The 21618-nt window shown below is 37.8% G+C and overlaps 1 protein-coding gene across 8 annotated transcripts in view; it reads left to right on the top strand.

Moving 5' to 3' along the window:
* Positions 1-21618, top strand: part of NMD3 (NMD3 ribosome export adaptor) — a 65504-nt gene that overhangs the window by 38745 nt on the left and 5141 nt on the right. For all 8 annotated transcript variants that reach the window (XM_023541318.2, XM_023541319.2, XM_023541320.2 and 5 more), the window contains 3 exons: positions 14640-14752; positions 15363-15435; positions 16415-16521. In XM_023541318.2, coding sequence (XP_023397086.1) covers positions 14640-14752; positions 15363-15435; positions 16415-16521 — 293 coding nt within the window. The remainder of the gene's footprint in view (positions 1-14639; positions 14753-15362; positions 15436-16414; positions 16522-21618) is intronic.

The raw sequence follows: 21618 nt of genomic DNA on the forward strand, positions 1-21618 counted from the left end.
AACGTTGTCCCTGTTTTTTTCTTGCATGATCTTTATTCTTTTAGGTTTTATATTTAGGTCGTTGATCCATTTTGGTTTAGTTTTTGTGCGTGGTGTGAGATATGGGTCTTTTTAATTTTTTTTTTTTTTTGCAGATGGGTATCCAGTTATGCCAAAACCTTTTGTTAAAGAGACTGTCTTTTCCCCTGTTTAACTGAGTTTGGGCCATTGTCAAATATCAGCTGCTCATATGTGGATGGATTTATGTCTGGATTATCAATTCTGTTCCATTGGTCTGTATATCTGTTGTTGTACCAGTACAGGCTGTGAGGCCTGCCACTTGGTTCTTCTTTTTCGGTAATGCTTTACTTATCCGGGGTCTCTTTCCCTTCCATATGAAGTTGGTGATTTGTTTCTCCATCTCATTGAAAAATATCGTTGGAATTCGGACCGGAAGTGCATTGTATCTACTGGTCACTTTGGGTAGAATAGACATTTTTACAATGTTGAGTCTTCTATCCATGAGCAAGATATGTTTTTCCACTTATGTAGGTCTTTTTTTGGTTTTTTTGCAGTAGTATCTTGTAGTTTTCTTTCTATAGGTCTTTTACACCTCTGGTTAGATTTATTCCCAAGTATTTTATCTTCTTGGGGTTATTGAAAATGGCATTGATTTGGTGATTTCCTCTTCAGAGTTCTCTTTGTTGGTGGAGAGGAATCCAACTTATTTTTGTATGTTTATCTTATAACCTGATACTCTGCTGAACTCTTCTGTTAGCTTCAGTAGTTTTCTTGTGGATTCTTTAGGGTTTTCTGTGTATAAGAGCATGTCATCTGCAAACAGATATACTTTTACTGCTTCCTTACCAATTTGAATACTCTTTATTTCTTTATCTAGCCTAATTGCTCTGTCTAGGACCTCCAGCAAATGTTGAGTAAGAGTGGTGATAAAGGGCATCCTTGTCTGGTTCCTGTTCTCTAAAGGAATGCTTTCAGATTGTTTCCATTTAGGATGATGTTGGCTGTTAGCTTTGTATAAATGCCCTTTATTATGTTGAGGAATTTCTCTTTTATTCCTATTTTGCTGAGAGTTTTTATCATGAATGGGTGTTGAACTTTGTCAAATGCCTTTTGTACATCAATTGATAAGAGCATGTGATTCTTTTGTTTTATTTATGTGATGGATGACATTGATTTTCTAATGTTGAACCATCCCTGCTTACCTGGTATGAATCCCACTTGTTCATGGTGAATCATATGTTTGATATGTTATTCTGGTGGCTAAAATTTTGTTGAGGACTTTTGCATCTAAGTTTGTGAGGGATTTTCTTTTTTTCTGGTGTCTTTATCTGGTTTAGGTATCAGGGATGTGCTGGCTTCATAGAATAAGTTTGGGAGTATCTCATCCTTTTCTATGCTTTGGAATACCTTCATTAGCAGTGGTGTCAGCTCTCCTCTGAAAGTTTTGTAGAAGTCTCCTGTGAAGCTGTCAGGGCCAGGGCTTTTTTTTTGTTTGGGGTTTATAAATTAACCTTTTCAATCTCTTTTGTTGTGGGTTTATTTAGTTATTCTACCTCTGTTTGTGTTAGTTTAAGTATGTAGTGTGTTTCTAGAATTTTGTCCATTTCTTCTAGGTTTTCAAATTTGTTAAAGCACGGTTTTCCATAGTAATCTGATATGATTCGTTTAATTTCAGTTGGGTCTGTGGTGATATCACTATCTCATTTCATTTTTGGATTATTTGCTTTCCTGTTTTCCTTTTGTCAGTGTGGTCAGTAGGTTATTGATTTTGTTAATTTTTTCAAAGAACCAATTTTTGGTCTTGTTAACTCTTTCAATTTGTTTTTCTGTTCTCTGTTTTGTTTAATTCTGCTCTAATTTTTATTATTTGCTTTCTTCTGGTGCCTGAGGGCTTCTTTTGTTGCTCCCTTTCTGTTTGTCCAAGTTGTGGGGATAATTTGTTGATTTTTGTCCTGTCTTCTTTTTGTATGTGTGCATTTATTGATATAAATTGACCTCTGAGCACTGCTTTTGCTGTGTTCCAAAGGTTCTGATAGGTAGAGTTTTCGTTCTCATTGGATTCTATGAATTTCTTTATTGCATTCTTAATGTCTTCTATAACCCAGTCTTTTTTGAGCAGGGTATTGTTCAGTTTCCGAGTGTTTGACTTCTTTTCCCTGCTTTTTCTGTTAACTGATTTCTACTTTTATGGCCTTATTTCTATGGTCAGGGAAGATGCTTTGTAATATTTCGATGTTTTGGATTGTCCTAATGCTTGCTTCATGACCTAATGGGAGGTGTATTCTCTAGAATGTTCCATGTGCGCTAGAAGGGAAAGTATACTTGGCTGCTGTTGGGTGGAGTGTTCTGTATATATCTGTGAGGTCAAGTTGGTTGATTGTGGCATTTAGATCTTCTGTGTCTTTATTGAGCTTTCTGGATGTTCTGTCCTTCACCAAAAGTGGTGTGTTGAAGTCTCCTAGTATATTTTGGAGCTGTCTATCTCACTTTTTAATGGTGTTAGAATTGTTTTCTGTATCTTGAAGTCCTGTTTTGGGTGCGTAAATATTTAATATCTTCGTATCTCTCTTATATTTTGGCCCTTTAATCATTATATAGTGTCCTTCCTTATCCTTTGTGGTGGATTTAACTTTAAAGTCTATTTTGTCAGAAATTAATATTGCCACTCCTCTTTTTTCATTGTTGTTTGCTTGCTACATTTTTTTTCCAGTTTTTGTTTGTTTGTGTCTTCAAGTCTAAGGTTTGTTTCTTGTAGGCGGCATATAGACAGGTCATTTTTTTTTATCCCTTCTGCCACTCTCTGTCTCTTTATTGGTACATTTAGTCCATTTACATTCAGTGTAATTCTGGATAGGTATGAGTTTTGTGCTGTCATTTTGATGTCTTTTTTCGTATGTTGACAGTTTCTTTTTTCCACTGATTTTTTTGTGCCTCATAGTTTTTCTTTATATATTGTCTTTTTCTCTTTTTCATCGTTGTTGATTCTGTTTTATTTTTGAGTCTTTATGTTTTTCTCGTATTTTATTTTGATGTATAGGATTGTTAGTCTCCTTTATGGTTATCTTAATATTTACCCCTATTTTTCTAAGTTTAAACCTGACTTTTATTTCTTTATATTGCCTTGTCTTTCTCTCTGTATGCAAGATCTATGACTGCATTTCTTAGTCCCTCTTTACTGTTTTAATGTTGTCTTCTTTTACATAGTGACACTCCTGTTTTCCTGTTTTGAATGTTTTTTTAATCTTGATTGAGTTTTGTGATTTTCTTATCTGGGTTGACATCTGATTGCTCTGTCCAGTGTTCTAGTCTTGAGTTGATATCTGACATTACTGATTGTATAACCAGAGAACTCCCTTTAGTATTTCTTGTAGTTTTGGTTTGGTTTTTCCCAATTCCCTAAACTTCTGTTGATCTGGAAGTGTCCTAATTTCCCCTTCATAATTGAGAGACAGTTTTGCTGGATGTATGATTCTCGGCTGGCAATTTTTTTTCCTTCAGTGCTTTATATAAGCCATCCCACTGCCTTCTTGCCTGCGTGGTTTCTGCTGAGTAGTCCGAGCTTATTCTTATTGACTCTCCTTTGTAGGTGACTTTTCGTTTATCCCTAGCTGCTCTTAAAATTCTCTCCCTATTTTTGGTTTTTAGCAAGTTTGATTAGAATGTCATGGTGATTTCCTTTTAAGATCTACCTTATGTGGAGTTCGATGAGCATCTTGGATAGATATGTACTCATACTCCACGATACCAGGGAAGTTTTCTGCCAACAAATCTTCAAGAATTCTCCCTGTTTTTTCTGTTATCCCTCCCTGTTCTCGTACTCCAATCACTTGTAGGTTATTACTCTTTACACAGTCCCACATGATTCTTAGGGTTTCTTTGTTGTTTTTACATCTTTTATCTGATTTTTCTTCAAATATGTTGGTGCCAAGTGTTTCATGTTCAATCTCACTCATTTTGATTTCCGTTTCCTCATTTCTGCTCCTCTGAATTTCTCGAGTTGTCTGATTCTGAAATTTCATTGTTAATCTTCGGGATTTCTGTTTGCTCTCTATGGATTCTTGCAGCCTTTTAAATTTGTCATTATGCTCTTGAATAACCTTAACTTCCTCAACGTGTTTATCTGTCTGTTCCTTGGACTGTTCTGTTTCACCTGAAGATTTCTGTTTTTTAATCTTTTGTATTCTACCTGTGGTAATTCCAGGAATACCTCTTCATCCAGAAGATTCCTTGATTCTTCATTTTGAGAGCTTGTTGGAGCAATCATGATCTCCTTCTTTATTTGGTTTGATATCGAGCGTTGTTTCTGTGCCATCTATAAGTCATTGCATGAATTTATGTTTGGTTACCGTATCCTAGCTTCTTCTTTGTTTTGTTTTGATATGCCCAAATGGGCTGCTTGAGTGTGTTAACTTGATTATTTGTGCCTTTGAAGCTCTAACTTCCTGGCACCCGATGGCTAGAGCTGTTACCAGGTATATGAGCCTAGGAGTCCATTCGCTTTTCCTGTATGAATTCAGCTTAGGTGTTCAGGTAGTCAGTCTCAAAGTGTGTCATGCAGGCTTTGTTCCGCAGTCTTAGAGTGGCAGGGGTGATTGGCTTCTGCACAGGTATCTGCTAGCACCAGGGGTCAGTCTCTAAGCAAAGCAGGGGGCTGACTAGTCGTTCCCCAAGTGTCTGGAAATCTTGTCCCTGTTCTAGAGCCCATAGGTGGGTGGGTTCTGCAGACAGACTGTGGGCACCCGATACTTTCAGTTGTATTATTTGGGTAGTACTGTGTGTCCTTGCACCCCTGATGCAGTTGGCTAAGTGACATGGGTGGAGCCACCAGTCCTCAGGCCCCTGATGTGGGTAGGTGAAGACCCTGATTAATAGGCAGAGACGTGTCAGAAGTCAAAAACCCATCTCCCTACCGCACAGCTGAAACAGTTGAAATCAGATGTTAGGTGCATGCACTGTTGTAGTCTGTTAACAAGGGCCTAAGCTCCTGAAGGGGCCCCACAGAGCTCCAAGCAGGCGTGAAAGGCATTCAGAGTCCATGGACCGTTTGTGCCTGTATATGATCTGCTTCTGTCCTGGGTTCACAGGTTATAGGAGCCAGCAGATTATCTTTTCCCCAAATTTTTATTTATTCCTTCTCCAAGGCTGGGAGAATGACTCAGGGGGTGTAGCAGGACCTACCTCAGGCCCAGGAAAGTCGATAGCCACTGAAGCCAGCTTGGAGCCTGGGGTGCAGTAAATTAGATGCAAGTCCTTAACTTTTGATGAAAGCGTTGTTCTTCTCTGATTCCAGAGGTGTGTGTAGGCTGTGCAGCTCATTGTCTCTCCCTGAGTAACCCGTGTTCCAAACGCTACTGCCAGCTCCACTGCGGTCATGCCAGGGGATCGTGCCTGAGAGTCACTGGTTCCCTCCAAGTCAGTCAGGTCTGGCAACTCTTGGCTGCTTCTGAACCGTCTGTCCATCCCCCTGCCACTCAGTCCCATGTCCTAACTTTGGGTTTCATGTTTAGGCCTCCCAGCTTGTCATATACATAATCACTTCATTTGTTTTTTTGGGGAGTCTTTGTTGTAAGCGGTTTCACCGGAAGTGTCTGACTACTCTGCCATCTTGGCCCCACCTGCAAAATCATGTTTTCTGTTTCTATTAGTATTATTATTTTTTTTTTTTCTGGAGCCTTAGTAGTAAGGGCCTTGGCTGCCAGCTGAAAGGTTGGTATTCGAATCTACCAGCCACTCCATGGAAGAAAAATTTGGTAGCCTGTTTCTGTAAAGATTACAGCTTTGGAAAGCCATAGGACAGTTCTGCTGTGTCCCATAGGGTCGCTGTGAGTTGGAATCAAGTTGCTGGCAATGGGTTTGGGTGTTTTTTTTTTTTGGATAGTATTTTTTATATATTTGTTAGTTGGCATTATTTATTAAGGAAGAACTTTCCATTGTCAGGAAACCCTGGTGGCGTAGTGGTTAAGTGCTACGGCTGCTAACCAAGAGGTTGGCAGTTCAGATCCTCCTGGCGCTCCTTGGAAACTCTATGGGGCAGTTCTACTCTGTCCTATAGGGTCGCTGTGAGTCGGAAATCTACTTGACGGCAGTGACGGGTTCCATTGTCATGTGATTACCCTAAAATGCTCTTTATGTGTGTGTGTGTAAACCTTTTCGTGAGTTTTTATAGTAGTGGCTTCATACAATATCTGTCCTTTAGCGATTGACTTATTTCACTCAGCACAGCACTCTCTAGATCTATCCATGTGAGATGCTTCTCAGATTCATCATTCTTTATTGTTACATAGTATTCCATTGTATGTATATACCATAGTTTGTTTATTAATTTTTCTGTTGATGTTACCTATATGTTTTTCCATTTTTACTATTGTGAACAATGCTGCAGTGAACACAGGCAGAGTATGTGTATTTGTGTGATGGCTCTTTTTTCTCTAGGATTTATTTCTACAAGTGGGATTGGTGGATTGTATGGTGTTTCTCTATTTCTGGCTTTTAAAGGAATCACCATATTGTTTTCCAAAATGGTTGTACCATTTTGTGTTCCCACCAGCAGTGTGTAAGAGTTTCCGTCTCCCCACAGCCTCTCCAACTGACATTTGTTATTTTTTGTTTTTTGATTGGTGCCAATAATGTCGGGGTGAGATGGTATCTCCTTGTGATTTTGATTTACATTTCTCTAATGGCTAGTGATTGCAAGCATTTCCTCATTTATCTATTAGCTTCCCGAATGTCTTCTTTGGTGAAGTGTCTTTTCATTTCTTTTGCCCATTTTTTTAATTGGATCATTTGTCTTTTTGTTACAGAGGTGTTAGATTTTCCTTTAGATTTTAGAGATTAGACATTTATCGGATTTGTAACAGTCAAAAATTTTTTCCCCATCTGTAGGTTCTCTTTTCACTCTTGGTGAAGTCTTTTGATGAACATAAGTGTTAAATTTTTAGAAGATTACAGTTATCTAGCTTATCTTCTGATGTTTGTGTATTGTTGGTTGTGGTTTGTATCTTATTATTGCCGTGTATTAGGGCCTCTAGTTTTGACCCTATTTTTTTTCCTATGACCTCCATAGTTTTTGGTTTTATATTTAGGCCTCTGATCCATTTTGAATTAGTTTTCCCAGCACTATTTGTTAAAAAGACTGTATTTTCCCCATTTGATGGACTTTGGGTCTTTGTTGAAGATCAGATGACCATAGGTGGATGGATTTATATCTGGATTCTCAGTTCTGTTCCTTTGGTCAGTGTGTCTGTTGTTTTACTAGTACCAGGCCGTTTTGACTACTATAGGTGTATAGTAGGTTCTGAGGTCACGTGCTGCGAGTTCTCCTACTTCATTCTTCTTCAGTAGTGCTTTACTTATTGGGGGCCTCTTCGGTTTCCTTATAATTATTACTTTTCCCATCTCTTTAAAGAATGCTGTTGGTGTTTGGATTGAAATTGCATTTTATTTGTAGATTGCTTTGGGTAGAATTGACGTTTTCACAATGTTGAGTCTACCTATCCAAGAGCATGGTATGTTTTCCATTTACGTAGGTCTCTTGGTTTCTTGCGGTAGTGTTTTGTAGTTTCCTTTGTATAGGTCCTTTACATCCCTGGTTAGATTTAGTTATTATTATTTTTTAAGGGACTATTATATATGGTGTTGTTTTCCTGATTTCCTTTTCATCCTCTTTTTTTTGGTGTATAGGAATCCAATTGGTTTTTATATGTTTATGTTATATTCTGCTACTCTGCTGAATTTTCTACTAGATCGTTAGTTTTCTCGTGGAGTCTTTTGAGTTTTCTATGTATAGTATATTCTCCGCAAATAGGGGCAATTTTACTTTTTCTTTACCACTTTGGATGCCCTTTATTTCTTTTTCTTGCTTTATTGCTCTAACTAGGACTTCTAGCACAATGGATCCTTGTCCTGTTACTGTCCTCAAGGGAATGATTTCAACCTTTCTCCATTGAGAATGATGTTATCTCGAAGAGGAAATAACCAAATCAATACCATTCACAGTAGTCCCCAAGAAGATAAAATACTTAGGAATAAATCTTACCAAGGATGTAAAAGACCTATACAAAGAAAACTACAAAGCTCTACTGCAAGAAATTAAAAAGGATATACTTAAGTGGAAAAACATACCTTGCTCATGGATAGGAAGACTTAACGTAGTAAAAATGTCTATTCTACCAAAAGCCATCTATACATACAATGCACTTCCAATCCAAATTCCAATGTCATTTTTTAAGGTGATAGAGAAACAAATCACCAACTTCATATGGAAGGGAAAGAAGCCTCGGATAAGCAAAGCATTACTGAAAAAGAAGAAGAAAGTGGGAGGCCTCACTCTACCTGATTTCAGAAGCTATTATACAGCCACAGTAGTCAAAACAGCCTGGTACTGGTACAACAACAGGCACGTAGACCAGTGGAACAGAATTGAGAACCCAGATATAAATCCATCCACATATGAGCAGCTGATATTTGACAAAGGCCCGGTGTCAGTTAATTGGGGAAAAGATAGCCTTTTTAACAAATGGTGCTGGCATAACTGGATATCCATTTGCAAAAAAATGAAACAGGACCCATACCTGACACCATGCACAAAAACTAACTCCAAGTGGATCAAAGGCCTAAACATAAAGACTAAAACGATAAAGATCATGGAAGAAAAAATAGGGACAACCTTAGGAGCCCTAATACAAGGCATAAACAGAATACAAAACATTACCAAAAATGACGAAGAGAAACCCGATAACTGGGAGCTTCTAAAAATCAAACACCTAAGCTCATCTAAGCACTTCACCAAAAGAGTGAAAAGACCACCTACAGACTGGGAAAGAATTTTCAGCTATGACATCTCCGACCAGCGCCTCATCTTTTATTATGCTCATCTAAGGACTTCACCAAAAGAGTGAAAAGACCACCTACAGACTGGGGAAGAATTTTCAGCTATGACATCTCCGACCGGCGCCTCATCTCTAAAATCTATATGATTCTGTCAAAACTCAACCACAAAAAGACAAACTACCCAACCAAGAAGTGGGCAAAGGATATGAACACACACTTGACTAAAGAAGATATTCAGGCAGCTAACAGATACATGAAAAAATGCTCTCAATCATTAGCCATTAGAGAAATGCAAATTAAAACTACAATGAGATTCCATCTCACTCACTCCAACAAGGCTGGCATTAATCCAAAAAACACAAAATAATAAATGTTGGAGAGGCTGCGGAGAGATTGGAACTCTTATACACTGCTGGTGGGAATGTAAAATGGTACAACCACTTTGGAAATCTATCTGGCGTTATCTTAAACAGTTAGAAGTAGAACTACCATACAACCCAGAAATCCCACTCCTCGGAATATACCCTAGAGAAATAAGAGCCTTCACACAAACAGATATATGCACGCCCATGTTTATTGCAGCTCTGTTTACAATAGCAAAGAGCTGGAAGCAACCAAGGTGTCCATCAACGGATGAATGGTTAAATAAATTGTGGTATATTCACACAGTGGAATAGTACCCATCGATAAAGAACAGTGACGAATCTGTGAAACATTTCATAACATGGAGGAACCTGGAAGGCATTATGCTGAGCGAAATTAGTCAGAGGCAAAAGGACAAATATTGTATAAGAGCACTATTATAAGATCTTGAGAAATAGCATAAACTGAGAAGAACACATACTTTTGTGGTTACGAGGGGCCGGAGGGAGGGAGGGTGGGAGAGGGTTTTTCACTGATTAATTAGTTGATAAGAACTGCTTTAGGTGAAGGGGAAGACAATACTCAATACATGGAAGGTCAGCTCAACTGGACTGGACCAAAAGCAAAGAAGTTTCCGGGATAAAATGAATGCTTCAAAGGTCAGCAGAACAGGGGCGGGAGCTTGGGGACCATGTTTTAAGGGGACTTCTAAGTCAATTGGCAAAATAATTCTATTATGAAAACATTCTGCATCCCACTTTGAAATGTGGCGTCTGGGGTCTTAAATGGTAACAAGCAGCCATCTAAGATGCATCAATTGGTCTCAACCCACCTGGAGCAAAGGAGAATGAAGAACACCAAGGTCACACGATAACTAAGAGCCCAAGAGACAGTAACAGCCACATGAACCAGAGACCTACATTATCCTGAGACCAGAAGAACTAGTTGGTGCCCAGCCACAATCGATGAGTGCCCTGACAGGGAGCACAACAGAGAACCCCAGAGGGAGCAGGAGATCAGTGGGATGCAGATCCCAAATTCTCATAAAAAGACCATACTTAATGGTCTGACTGAGACTAGAGGAATCCCAGCGGTCGTGGTCCCTAAACCTTCTGATGGCCCAGGACAGGAACCATTCCCGAAGACAACTCATCAGACATGAAAGGGACTGGACAGTGGGTAGGAGAGAGATGCTGATGAAGAGTGAGCTAATTATATCAGGTGGACACTTGAGACTGTGTTGGCATCTCCTGTCTGGAGGGGGGGTGGGAGGATAGAGAGAGTTGGAAGCTGGCAAAATTGTCACGAAAGGAGAGACTGGAAGAGCTGACTGATTAGGGGGAGAGCAAGTGGGAGTACGGAGTAAGGTGTATATAAACTTATATGTGACAGTCTGGCTTGATTTGTAAACGTTCACTTGAAGCTCAATAAAAGTTAAAAAAAAAGAATGATGTTAGCTGTTGGTTTTGTATAAATGCTCTTATTATGTTGAGGAATTTCTCTTCTATACCTTTTTTATTGAAAGTGTTTATCAGGAATGGGTGTTGGAGTTTGTGAGATGCCTTTTTTGCTGTTTTTGAGGTGATCCTGTGATTCTTTTATTTATATGGTGGATTACATTGATTGGTTTTGTAATGTTGAACCATCCTTGCATACCTGGTATGAGTCTCACTTGATCGTGGTGTATTTTTTATATGATGCTGAATTCTATTGGCTAGAATTTTGCTGAGAATTTTTGCATCTATATTCATGAGAGAGATTGGTTTGTAATTTTCTTTTTGTATTATCCTTGCCTAATTTTTTTTATCAGGTTATGCTGGCTTCATAAAATGAATTTGGAAGTATTCCTTCCTTTTCTGTGTTTTGAAATAGTTTGAGTAATGCTGGTGTAAGCTGTTTTCTGAATGTTTGGTAGAATTCTCCAGTGAAGCCATCTAGGCCAGGACTTTTTTTGTTGTTGAAAAAAACCTTTTTTTTATTACCTTTCAGTGTCTTGTATGGGTCTGTTCAGATTTTTGACTTCAGTTTGTTTTAGTTTGGGTAAATAGTGTGTTTCTAGAAATTTGTCTGTTTCCTCTAGGTTTTTGTATTAGTTGGAGTATAGTTTTTCATAGTACTCTGTCATGGTCCTTTTTATTTCAGTTGGGTCTTTTGTAATGTTCCCCTTTCATTTCTTATTTGGGTTATTTGTGTCTTTTTCTGTTTTTCTTTTGTCAGTTTGGCCATTGATTTGTCAGTTTTGATCTTTCAAAGAAGCAACTTTTTGGTTTTGTTGATTGTTTCTATTGTTTTTCTATTCTCTATTTACTTCTGCTTTGATCTTTATTATTTCCTTCTAATGGCTGTGGATTTCTTTTTCAGTTCTCTATTTGTTTCAGTTGTGTAGCTGTTACTTTTTGTCCTTCTTTTTTGGTATGTGCATCTATTTCTATAAATTGACCTTTGAGCAGTAACTTTGCTGTGTCCCAGAGTTTTTGGTATGATGTGTGTTCACTCTTGTTTGAGTCTACGAATTTTTTGATTCCATCCTTGATTTTCTTCTGTTACCCAGTGGTTTTCAAGCAAGGTGTTATTCAGTTTCCATGTATTTGATTTTTTTCCCTTGCTCTTCTATTGTTAATTTCTACTTTGATAAAGTTGTGATCAGAGAACATACTTGGTATTATCTAAATGTTGAGTGTTCCTCAACAAAATAGTAGTAGAAGAATCCTGCTATTATTGTGGATCTATCAGTTTCTCTTGTCAGTAATGTTAGAGGTTGTTTTACGTATTTTGGTGGTTTGTCATTGAGTGCTTATGTAGTATAACTATGTCTTCGTGGTGGATTAGTAGGTCATCTTAATTTTGGTTGCTTTCTGGACCCATCTTCCTCTACTTTTTAGTGTTTTGATATTATCTGCTGCCTCTGAGGCATTGAGGAATTATTTTGTTTATTGATTGTAGATTTGATTGTTTCCTTCTGCTTTTTTGTTTTATTTGGTTTTGTTAAAGCAGGCGGGCTTGGTGTGTTTTGTTGCTTGCTTGCCTGTGGGCATGATTCTTCTGGTACCTTGTCCAAATCACTCAGCAGGTACTCTGTCTCCTGCTAGGAGCTCAGTGAAGTTACCTTCCCCTACTCCCTTTGTGGAGTTCTTTGGTGACTGTAGCCCAAGATGGCAAATCTGGGTGGCGTTGAGCTGGTATCTCTCCAGCTGAGCACCCGGGTCCATTGGCAAGCGGTTGAGGTCTTGTACAGGGAGAAAGGGTATGGGGTGTGAAAGCGTGTATCCCTGAATCATGAATACCCTGTCTCTGTTGGGAGCTCAATGAAGTTACCTTCCTGTACTCCCAGTTCTCTGGAGGCTGTGACCCCAGATGGCAAATCCGGCCATGTTAGCCTGTATGGGACTTCCACTCCATAGTGCTCCTTGTTCTCTGTCAGTTTCTTATTCCATTCGGTGCTTGATCGAGTTCTTTATTCCTTCATTTGGTACTTAAGGTTCCAGGATTGACATTTGCATTTGTTTTACTTAGTTTTTTGGGGTTTTGGGGGCAGAGGGGCTGCATGGTGCTCTTATCTAATAGCACCATGGTTTCCTCAGTGAAACACTATTCTTATGAAAGCACTGGATAACTTCTTAGTTCTTTCTCTTTTAGCACCTATTTTCAGTTACGGTAAGGAGTTTGTCTAAGTCCCCTCTAGTCCTGGAAATTAGTTTTTATATTTTGATATTCTCTTTGATTGTCATTGTGGTCTTTATTTCTTTTCTTTTCCTCTTTTCTTCCCTCTCTTCCTTCCTTTTTTTTTTTTAATGCTCAGATTGCCCCAAATTTAGCCAGTGGGAACCTTCCTTCAGAGTGGTTCCTATGTCCTTTTGACATGACTTTCCTTGTCTTGCTTATGTCACAGCAAGGTGTTAATAGAATTACATGTTATAGTTCTTGCCCCATATCTGAGATCAGGTATTTCTTAAAAGAATATGGTTTCCTTTCATTTGAAATAGCAATTACAGACCCCAGTATGGGTATTATGGGTACTAAAGGTACTCCTTGCTATTAAGGTAACATTGCTTCTTAAGACAAAAATAACTTCTGATAAATTGGGAAAATCAGTAGAAATAGAAGAGAGATTACTTCTTATATATTTATTAAAATAATAATATAGTTAAGAACAAACTTTGATCACTTTTAATAAATGTATAGAATACTACCACAACCCCTCAGATACATATAAAACTAAATATAGTATTATATACATATATTTTTAAGTACATTTAGCTAGAACAGAACAGGTTTAAAAGTCTTATAAATAAAAGCCATGTAAACCAAAAACCAAACCCACTGCTGTCAAGTTGATTCCGATTCATAGCGACCCTATAGGACAGAGTAGAACTGCCCCCATAGAGTTTTCAAGGAGTGCCTGGCGGATTCAAACTGCCGACCCTTTGGTTAGCAGCCGTAGCACTTAACCACTATGCCACCAGGGTTTCCAAAAGCAATATAGTAGCTAGAAATTGAATCCTGTTTAAGTAGAATTAGTCTCTACCTGGTAATTCACTTTTTCTTTTCAGTTCTTTCCTAATTCTAGGATCTGTCCTTTATATCAGTTCTCTCTTCTACTTCTACCTTTTCATCTCTTTGAGATTCCTAATTCTACCTCTATGTCTTAGTTCTTGGTCCAGTTTTACTTGTGTTGGTCTTTGTTAGGAAAAGGTGTGGCATGTCCTATAGTTAACACAACCAGGAAGTTTGAGATGTCAGGTTATGAATACCATAAGTGCTCGTAAATATTCAGAGTGGAAAGGGATTATAATGGTTTTCTAGTTTAAAATTTCAAATTTAGGTTGTTGTTTCTGCAACAAATAGTAAGCAAGATTACCCTCCAACTAGTGGTATCTAAAAATTAATTTCATAACGATTTGGGTTCTGTAGTAGTGTGACACTAAAAAAACCCACTGCCATTGAGTCAATTCCAACTCATAGTGACCCTATAGTAGGATTGCTATATGGCTTTGTGTGAACCCTGTCTTTCTGTACCCCATCAGTAAAACAAGGGGTTGCCTCAAATATTTCCTGGTTTTAAGATTTCCTTATCCTTTTATTCTTTTTGTAATATCTGTATTGGCCCATTTTCCTGTGGAAACATTTCTTTTGAAAACGTTCCCCTATCTATTTTTAGGTCCTATTTTATCAGTAATTTAATGTTTTATAAAAGCTTTAAATAAAATCTTAACAAAAAACAGTGGTTTATTTTTTATGAATTTCTTGTGAGTATTTTTCTATACTCACAGTACAGTAATTTGTTAATTTTGATTGTTTCAGAGGTCTGGAAAATAATAAAATTTTTTTTCCTTTTTTCCATAATTACAGTTAGAATACCCAGAGTCAAAATCGTGTTTAACTTTTCTGTGAGATACTTTTTGAGTTATGTTTTGATTATTGAAGAGTTCATTTTCTTTTCTATTAAGCATATCCTCGGGGAAGTCTGGGTACAGAAAACTTCTGAAATGAATACAGATAAACAGTATTTTTGTCGCACACACTTGGGGCATCTTCTAAATCCTGGAGACCTGGTGTTGGGGTTTGTATTACTTTATCGTATTTTAAGCATCCAATTAGTATTGCAGATTTTCTCTGGTTGCCAGGAAAGCTGTCTAAAATACTAAAGTTGTTTATTCTGAAAAGAATATAATAGTCCTTAGGAGGGTTTTAACTCATTTTATTATTGATAAGTAATTAAACTGAATTGGGTGGAAGCCATTAGTTTTCTATTCTTAGCCATAATCTTTGTCATTCATTCCAAGTTTTTGTGTAATTGAACCCTGAAATTGATCTATATTTACAGTTTTTTTTGAAGGATAAGTAGTTTTTTATTATGTAAATGTTTTACTTTAAAAAAATGGCAGCCATATATGCAAAGGGTCTTCACAGGCATAGTATAACCCTTTCTTACACAGAGCTTATCAGCATGTCTTCAACATGACTTTTGCTCTTAAGGTTTCAATTCTTTCTACTAGAGAATAACGGTTTTTTTGATATACTAGATGGAACCAGCCACCTGAGTTCTAAAGTTAGACTAATTTATGATTCTTTTACAAGTGGAGAATATGTGAAACTCAGAGCATTATTAATTTTACCACAAATTACAGAAGCATATTTCTTGCATAGTGAATTACATGTGTCCATTTCAGGTTTGACTTGGCCAACTGTAACTTGAATGATGAACATGTCAACAAAATGAACTCAGATAGAGTCCCAGATGTGGTAAGGCTTTAGATTTTTCCTTTTTTCCCCATTTTAAAGAGACCAATAAAACTCTTTTAAGGGTAAGATGAATGAGTTTACACTTTTTTGAAAATGGCAAATCAATTTAGAGGGTTTTTTTTGAAATTGCAGTTAATGTATAACATAATTGCAGTTGCAAATACAATCTTCACAGCATCAAGTCTTGGAGAAAATTATTTCTGAGAAACCTCTTAAATTGTAACATGATGAACTTAAAAGATTCATGATCTAGAGTAAATACGAAATCAGTGTGAAAGACCCTGTCTCCTGTTTCCTTTAATATTTTCAAATGAGCATTGATTTCTTTAGCTGTGAGTAGAAGTGAAGTTCTGGTCAGAGAATGACCTCCCACCATCCACTTGTGTTTTTATTTCTAATAAATTAGTAAATAGAAGCATGGTTTATGTGTAAGTTGAAATAAGCATTCCTAAAAAATTTTTTTTTTTAATAAGGTTAGAGGAGGAGATCAAGATGGTCTTAAAAAATTTTATATTGTATAAAATTATTTATTTTTTCCATAATTCTTTATTGAACACTGTGCTAGGACATATAGTTGTGAAAATCATGATGTAGTGTTGTAAGTGCTAATAATGGGAAAAACAGGAGAAAAAGTGTCTGCCTGTGATAACGTTTCAGAATGATTTGTAAGAATAGTAGCTAAAACTGAAATTTGGTTTAAAAAAATTCACAGTCTTAATTTTCAGTCACTGGAAATTTTCAGTTGGTATATGTTAACAGTTATACAAATCATGCCGCATTAAGTACCTTGAAAAAAATGCCCTCTCAACATTGTCTCTTAATCCTTAAACTCCTGTCTCATGAGGTATTGACACCATCAGTTGGTGATTTTTCCCTGGTATTCTCATAACCTTTCATTTTTCAACTCTAATGAATTTTGAGATCCTACTATATAGTTCTTGCTTTTTGGTAACTCTTCAAATAATTCTGTTACCTTTAGGTATTAATCAAGAAGAGCTATGACCGTATCAAACGTCAGCGTCGCAGAAACTGGAAACTGAAAGAGCTTGCAAGAGATAGAGGAAACATGGATACAAAAGATGAAAGGTCCCACTTTTCTTTAAACCTAATATGTTGTCTCTTAAAGGAAATCTTTGTGACAAATTATGATTTTTATATTGTAAAGAAAGTCATCACACATTTGATCCTTGCACGTAGCCTGGTGAGCGTTTTCTAACCACTGAAGCAGAGTTTCTTCTGTTTTGCATGTTATACCTGGTAAGAATTAGTAATTCCACAGTCGCGGTGTTCTTTCCATTCTTACCCGTATCTCATTTACCAAGGTATGAGCGGTTAGGCTGAGAAGACTTGAGGATTGAACTTACAGAACACTCTAGTCATTAAGAAATATCAACATTTTATTGTAAAAGTTTTCAAACATATTGAAAATTTTAAAGTTACCATATTTCCCCCACGTAGATTCAACAGTTGTTAAAATCTATACATAATTGGTTTATTTCACACACTACACAAATTTTTTGCTGAACCATTTGAAAGTAAGTTGCAGGTATCAAGACATTTCACCACTAAATACTCCAGCTATTAAAAATAAAGGCTCTTACCACACCTGGAAAAATAGCAATAACTCCATAATATTATCTAATACCTCGCCCACATTCAAATTTCTCTAGCTATCCCAAACTTTCTTTTATGGTTTTTTCTTAACCAAGATCCAATCAAGGATTATATATTGAAATTATCTTTTATGTCTTTTCATTCTTTTTTGACTTAGAACAGTCTCTCCTTGTCTTTTTTGTTTTGTTTTAGATAACATTCTTCTTTCTGAAGAGCTCAGGCCAGTTATAGAATGCCTAACTTTCTGGATTTGCTTGATTGTTTCCTTCTAGTGTTATTTAACTTAGTCATCCATCTATATTTTTGGTAAACTAGAAATTTAGAGCTTGATTACATTTTTTTTTTTTGCAAGAATAATTAATGAGTGAAGGTGTATGTTATATGTATTAGAAGGCATGGGATGGGACAAACTGACATTATTGGTGATGCTACTTGTTAAGCTGGTGACTGTCTAATATTTTCATTGTCCCTGTTGTTAAGTGAGCAATTTGACAGGTGATACTTTGCTACTGTGCAGCTATTCTAACACCTTTCATCTAATAGTTTTGTTTTAGTATCTACTGTCTGATTCACTTATTACATTGGGTCTTAGAATTTGGTGGTTTTCTCTTATTCCTTCTACACTTATTAGCTGTCATTATTTATTCGATGTGTTATCAAGTTCAGATATTATTATCTTCGTTGCTCAAATTGTCCCAAATTTGGCCAGGGGCAGCCTTTTGATGTAACTCATTGGTAAGGACTTCCTTGCTTTCTGGCTTACCTGCCCCAGTACTTGGAATTGACCGTTTTTCCAGAGAGCCCCAATTCTTGTTGATGGGGAATTATATTAGGGATATAAATTATAGATAATAATCATTGATAATGCATTATGTCAGTTAAAGAAAATGGCCAGTATTTTAAATGGCAATGACCAAAGACATAAAGACAGCCAGAGATTGGGGTGTTTAGCTTCTCTGCCTCTATAAAAATAAGTTGCTTTTGGAATTTATACATAGTAGAGCTTGGACATCTGAAAATTTAAAAAAACTTTTTCACCTAAGTGTAATATACATAAGGAAGGGTATAGATAATTAGTATGGAAGTTTGATAAATGGTCACAAACTGAACATACCTGTGTGGCTAGCACCCAGATTAAGAAATAGAACTCCAACACTCAAGAAGCCATTCCTTCCTATACTTATTTCTAGTCATCAACTGTAAAAGTGGCATGGCAGTGGTGTCAGACTTTGTCTAACTTCACAAAGGGGAGGAGAATCAGTACCAGCAGCCAAAGGTTGATTGCTGTGAGGTGAAGGTCAGACATACCTCCACCCTCCAGCCTTTTTACCAGTTGTGACACCAGCCATCCGTCCCACGGCACTCTGCTTCTCTGCTGGGTTTGATAATTGGTTGCAGTGGCCACGCAGAACTCACAGGCTATACTTACAGTTATGGGGTTCATTAGAGAAGTAACAGGTTACAATTCAGGGTCAGGAACAACTCAGGATACAGTTCTTCGATCAGGACAGCCTCTTATCAGTCGTGCCTCCAGGCAGGTCTCCCTCTGGCCTGTTTGGGCAAGTGTTACAAAGCTGTTCAGCTTTGCCAGTAAGTACCCCAGATGCACCCCACTCTGCCAGTAAGTCTTGGCTTGAAGATGCTCGGCTCTCTTGCTCTGTGGGCTGGCAAGCCTAGCTCTGCCATCTCATGCTCGTCTACTGGTTCTGCTGCTGACACTTCTCTGCCACCACTTCTTGCCATTTTGTGCCATCTCCGGTGTTATAGCTCTTTGTCTTCTGGGTCTAGGAGGTTCTCAGCACAGGGACCCCAGGCCCAAGTCTTTGGTATTACAGCTCTCTCTCTCTCTGTCTCCTGGATCTAGGAGGTTCTCAGCACAAGGACCCCAGGTCCAAAGAATGTGCTTCACTCTTGTCTCATCTTCTTGGTGGTAGTGAGGTTCTCCCCTTTCTGCCTCTGGTATGGCTCATTTTAAGTCTAGTGGAATGGCAAAACTGACCAATTCCCTCATTATGGTTCCATACACCTTATTTGCATGGCCCCACCCACACAAGTGTACCATGTACCTTACTTGCATTATTAGCAAGCTGTCCTATCACCTTAGTGGGCCGCAAGCACCTTATTTGCATTGTCCCACCTGTTACAAGACCATGGTGAGAAAGGCCATGTAAAAGTGATCCATTGTACCAAACTGACTCTTCTCCCTGCCCCTCAAGTAACCAGTCTCAACTTCTAACACCACGGACAAGGTTTACCTGTTTTTTGTACCGTATATAAATTCAATTTATATAGCAGACCATTGTATACAACATTTTGCTTAAAATTCTGTACAGTTCATTGATATTGTTGTATGTCATTATATACTGTTTATTTTCATTGCTGAATAGGATTTAATTTCTCTATTCTGCTATGGTGAGCATTTGGGGAGAAAGAAGCCAGCCAGTCTGTGCTGCTATGAACATTTTAGTACATGTCTTTTGGAGAACATATGGATTATTTTCTGTTGAGTATATTCTAGGAGTGAAACTACTGGTCATAGGGTATGCCCTCTTGTAATACTGCCAAATGGTTTTCCAAAGAGGTTGTGTTACATGTTCATTCCTTTCAGTAGTGTATGAGAGTTCTGGTTGCTTCCACATCCCTGTCAACACTTGTTATTTTCTGTGTTTTTCTTTTTAGCCATTTATGATGCATTGTAGTTTTAGTTTAATTTTTATGATGACTGCTGAAGTTTAGTGTACCTTTTCATGCATTTACTGATGAATTAGAAATCAAGTGTGTAATTCTTATACTCCTTTTTGTGTTGGTTTGCCTTTTTTTCTTTTTGATTTGTAGTAGCTCTTGACATATATTCTGGATATGAATACTTGTTGCATATATGTATTGTGAATATCTTCTCCCACTCTGAGTTGCCTTTTCAGAGCGTCTTAATTTTAAATAAACCCCACAAGGTATTCTGGTGCATACTACAATGTGAAAACGACTGGCATGCTTCTTTATTTGGAGAAAGAAAGAACAGCCTCAGCTCTGCATCCAGATTGTCAGTAGTATGATCTGGTTGGTCTATAGTATGATAATTTTGCAAAATGGGATGGAAACAGTGTGCTTTGGAAGATGTTTTTGCATTTCATCTTGAGTATAGGTGAAAGAGTTTGGAATTTTGTGATATTTTAAAGGGATACTAAGGACATACCGAAATTCTGACTGGGGAATTGGAAGACTATTCGGCATTGTTGTCTTGCCCTTCTACTTTGAATTTTGTCCTGCCCTTCCTTTCATCATTAAAATAGTGATATCACTGTTCAGGGTGATACTGAGCAGGCTTCTCTCTGCTGAGCTGGCACACAGCCCTTTCTTCATGGAGGAAAGAACTTTAACAGTGTTTTATTATAAAAGCTGGGCATATCTCTTGGTAGGAGCTTTACAAAGGCCTTAATGGTCACTTAGTGCTTAAGAACACTAGATGAAATGAGAGGTGGCATTAATATTATTAAAACTTGGTAATTAAGATTGCAACTTAATACCACTTTTTTTTTAGGGAGGGGTGCTGGTGCCTTCCTCAACTTGTTCTCTATCCATTGTATTTCCTGTAAACTGGTAGTCAGTTCTAGAAATTTTAATAGATTTAGGTTCTTCTTTTTTTTTTTTTAGGAGGGGAGCAAGAATTCCTAGGTGATGGTATGAATTTCCTATTGCATCACATCAGAAGATACATGTCTGGTTGTTTCACTTTTTGTGATGCTGCTTCATCAGTGGGTTTTCATGTTTTCAGTTAAATTCATCCATTTTAAAGCTCCTCATGAATCTTTCACGTAATGTTCATGTTCGGCCAGCTTCTGACCCCCTCTGCCCTTTCAACTCCCATCCAGACAGGAGCCACTCATATAGTCTCATGTGTCTCCTTGATCCAAGAAGCCCACTCATCACCAGCATTATCTTCTATCCCATAGCCCAGTCCAATCCCTGTCTGAAGAGTTGGCTTTGAGAATGGTTCCTGTCTTGGGCTAATAAAAGGTCTGGGGGCCATGACCTCCAGGCTCCTTTCAGTCTCAGTCAGACCATTAAGTCTGGTCTTTTTAGAAGAATTTGAGGTCTACATCCCAATGCTCTGCTGCTCCCTCAGGGGTTCTCTGTTGTGTTCCCTGTCAGGGCAGTCATCGGTTGTAGTTGGGCACCATCTGGTTCTTCTGGTCTCAGGCTGATGTAGTCTCTGGTTTATGTGGCCCTTTCTGTCTGGCTCATAATTACCTTGTATCTTTGGTGTTCTTCATTCTCCTTTGCTCCAGGTGGGTTGAGACCAATTGATGCATCTTAGATGGCCATGAGCTAGCTTTTAAGACCCCAGATGGCACTCACCAAAGTGGGATGCAGAATGTTTTCTTAATAGATTTTATTATGCCAATTGACCTAGATGTCCCCTGAAACTATGGTCCCCAAACCCCTGCTACACTGGCCTTCAAAGCGTTCAGTTTATTCAGGAAACTTCTTTGCTTTTGGTTTAGTCCAGTTGTACTGACCTCTCTTGTATAGTGTGTTGTCTTTCCCTTCACCTAAGATAGTTTTTTTTTT

This window comes from Loxodonta africana, chromosome 23 (genome assembly GCF_030014295.1).
Source record: "Loxodonta africana isolate mLoxAfr1 chromosome 23, mLoxAfr1.hap2, whole genome shotgun sequence".
NCBI classification, from domain to species: domain Eukaryota; kingdom Metazoa; phylum Chordata; class Mammalia; order Proboscidea; family Elephantidae; genus Loxodonta; species Loxodonta africana.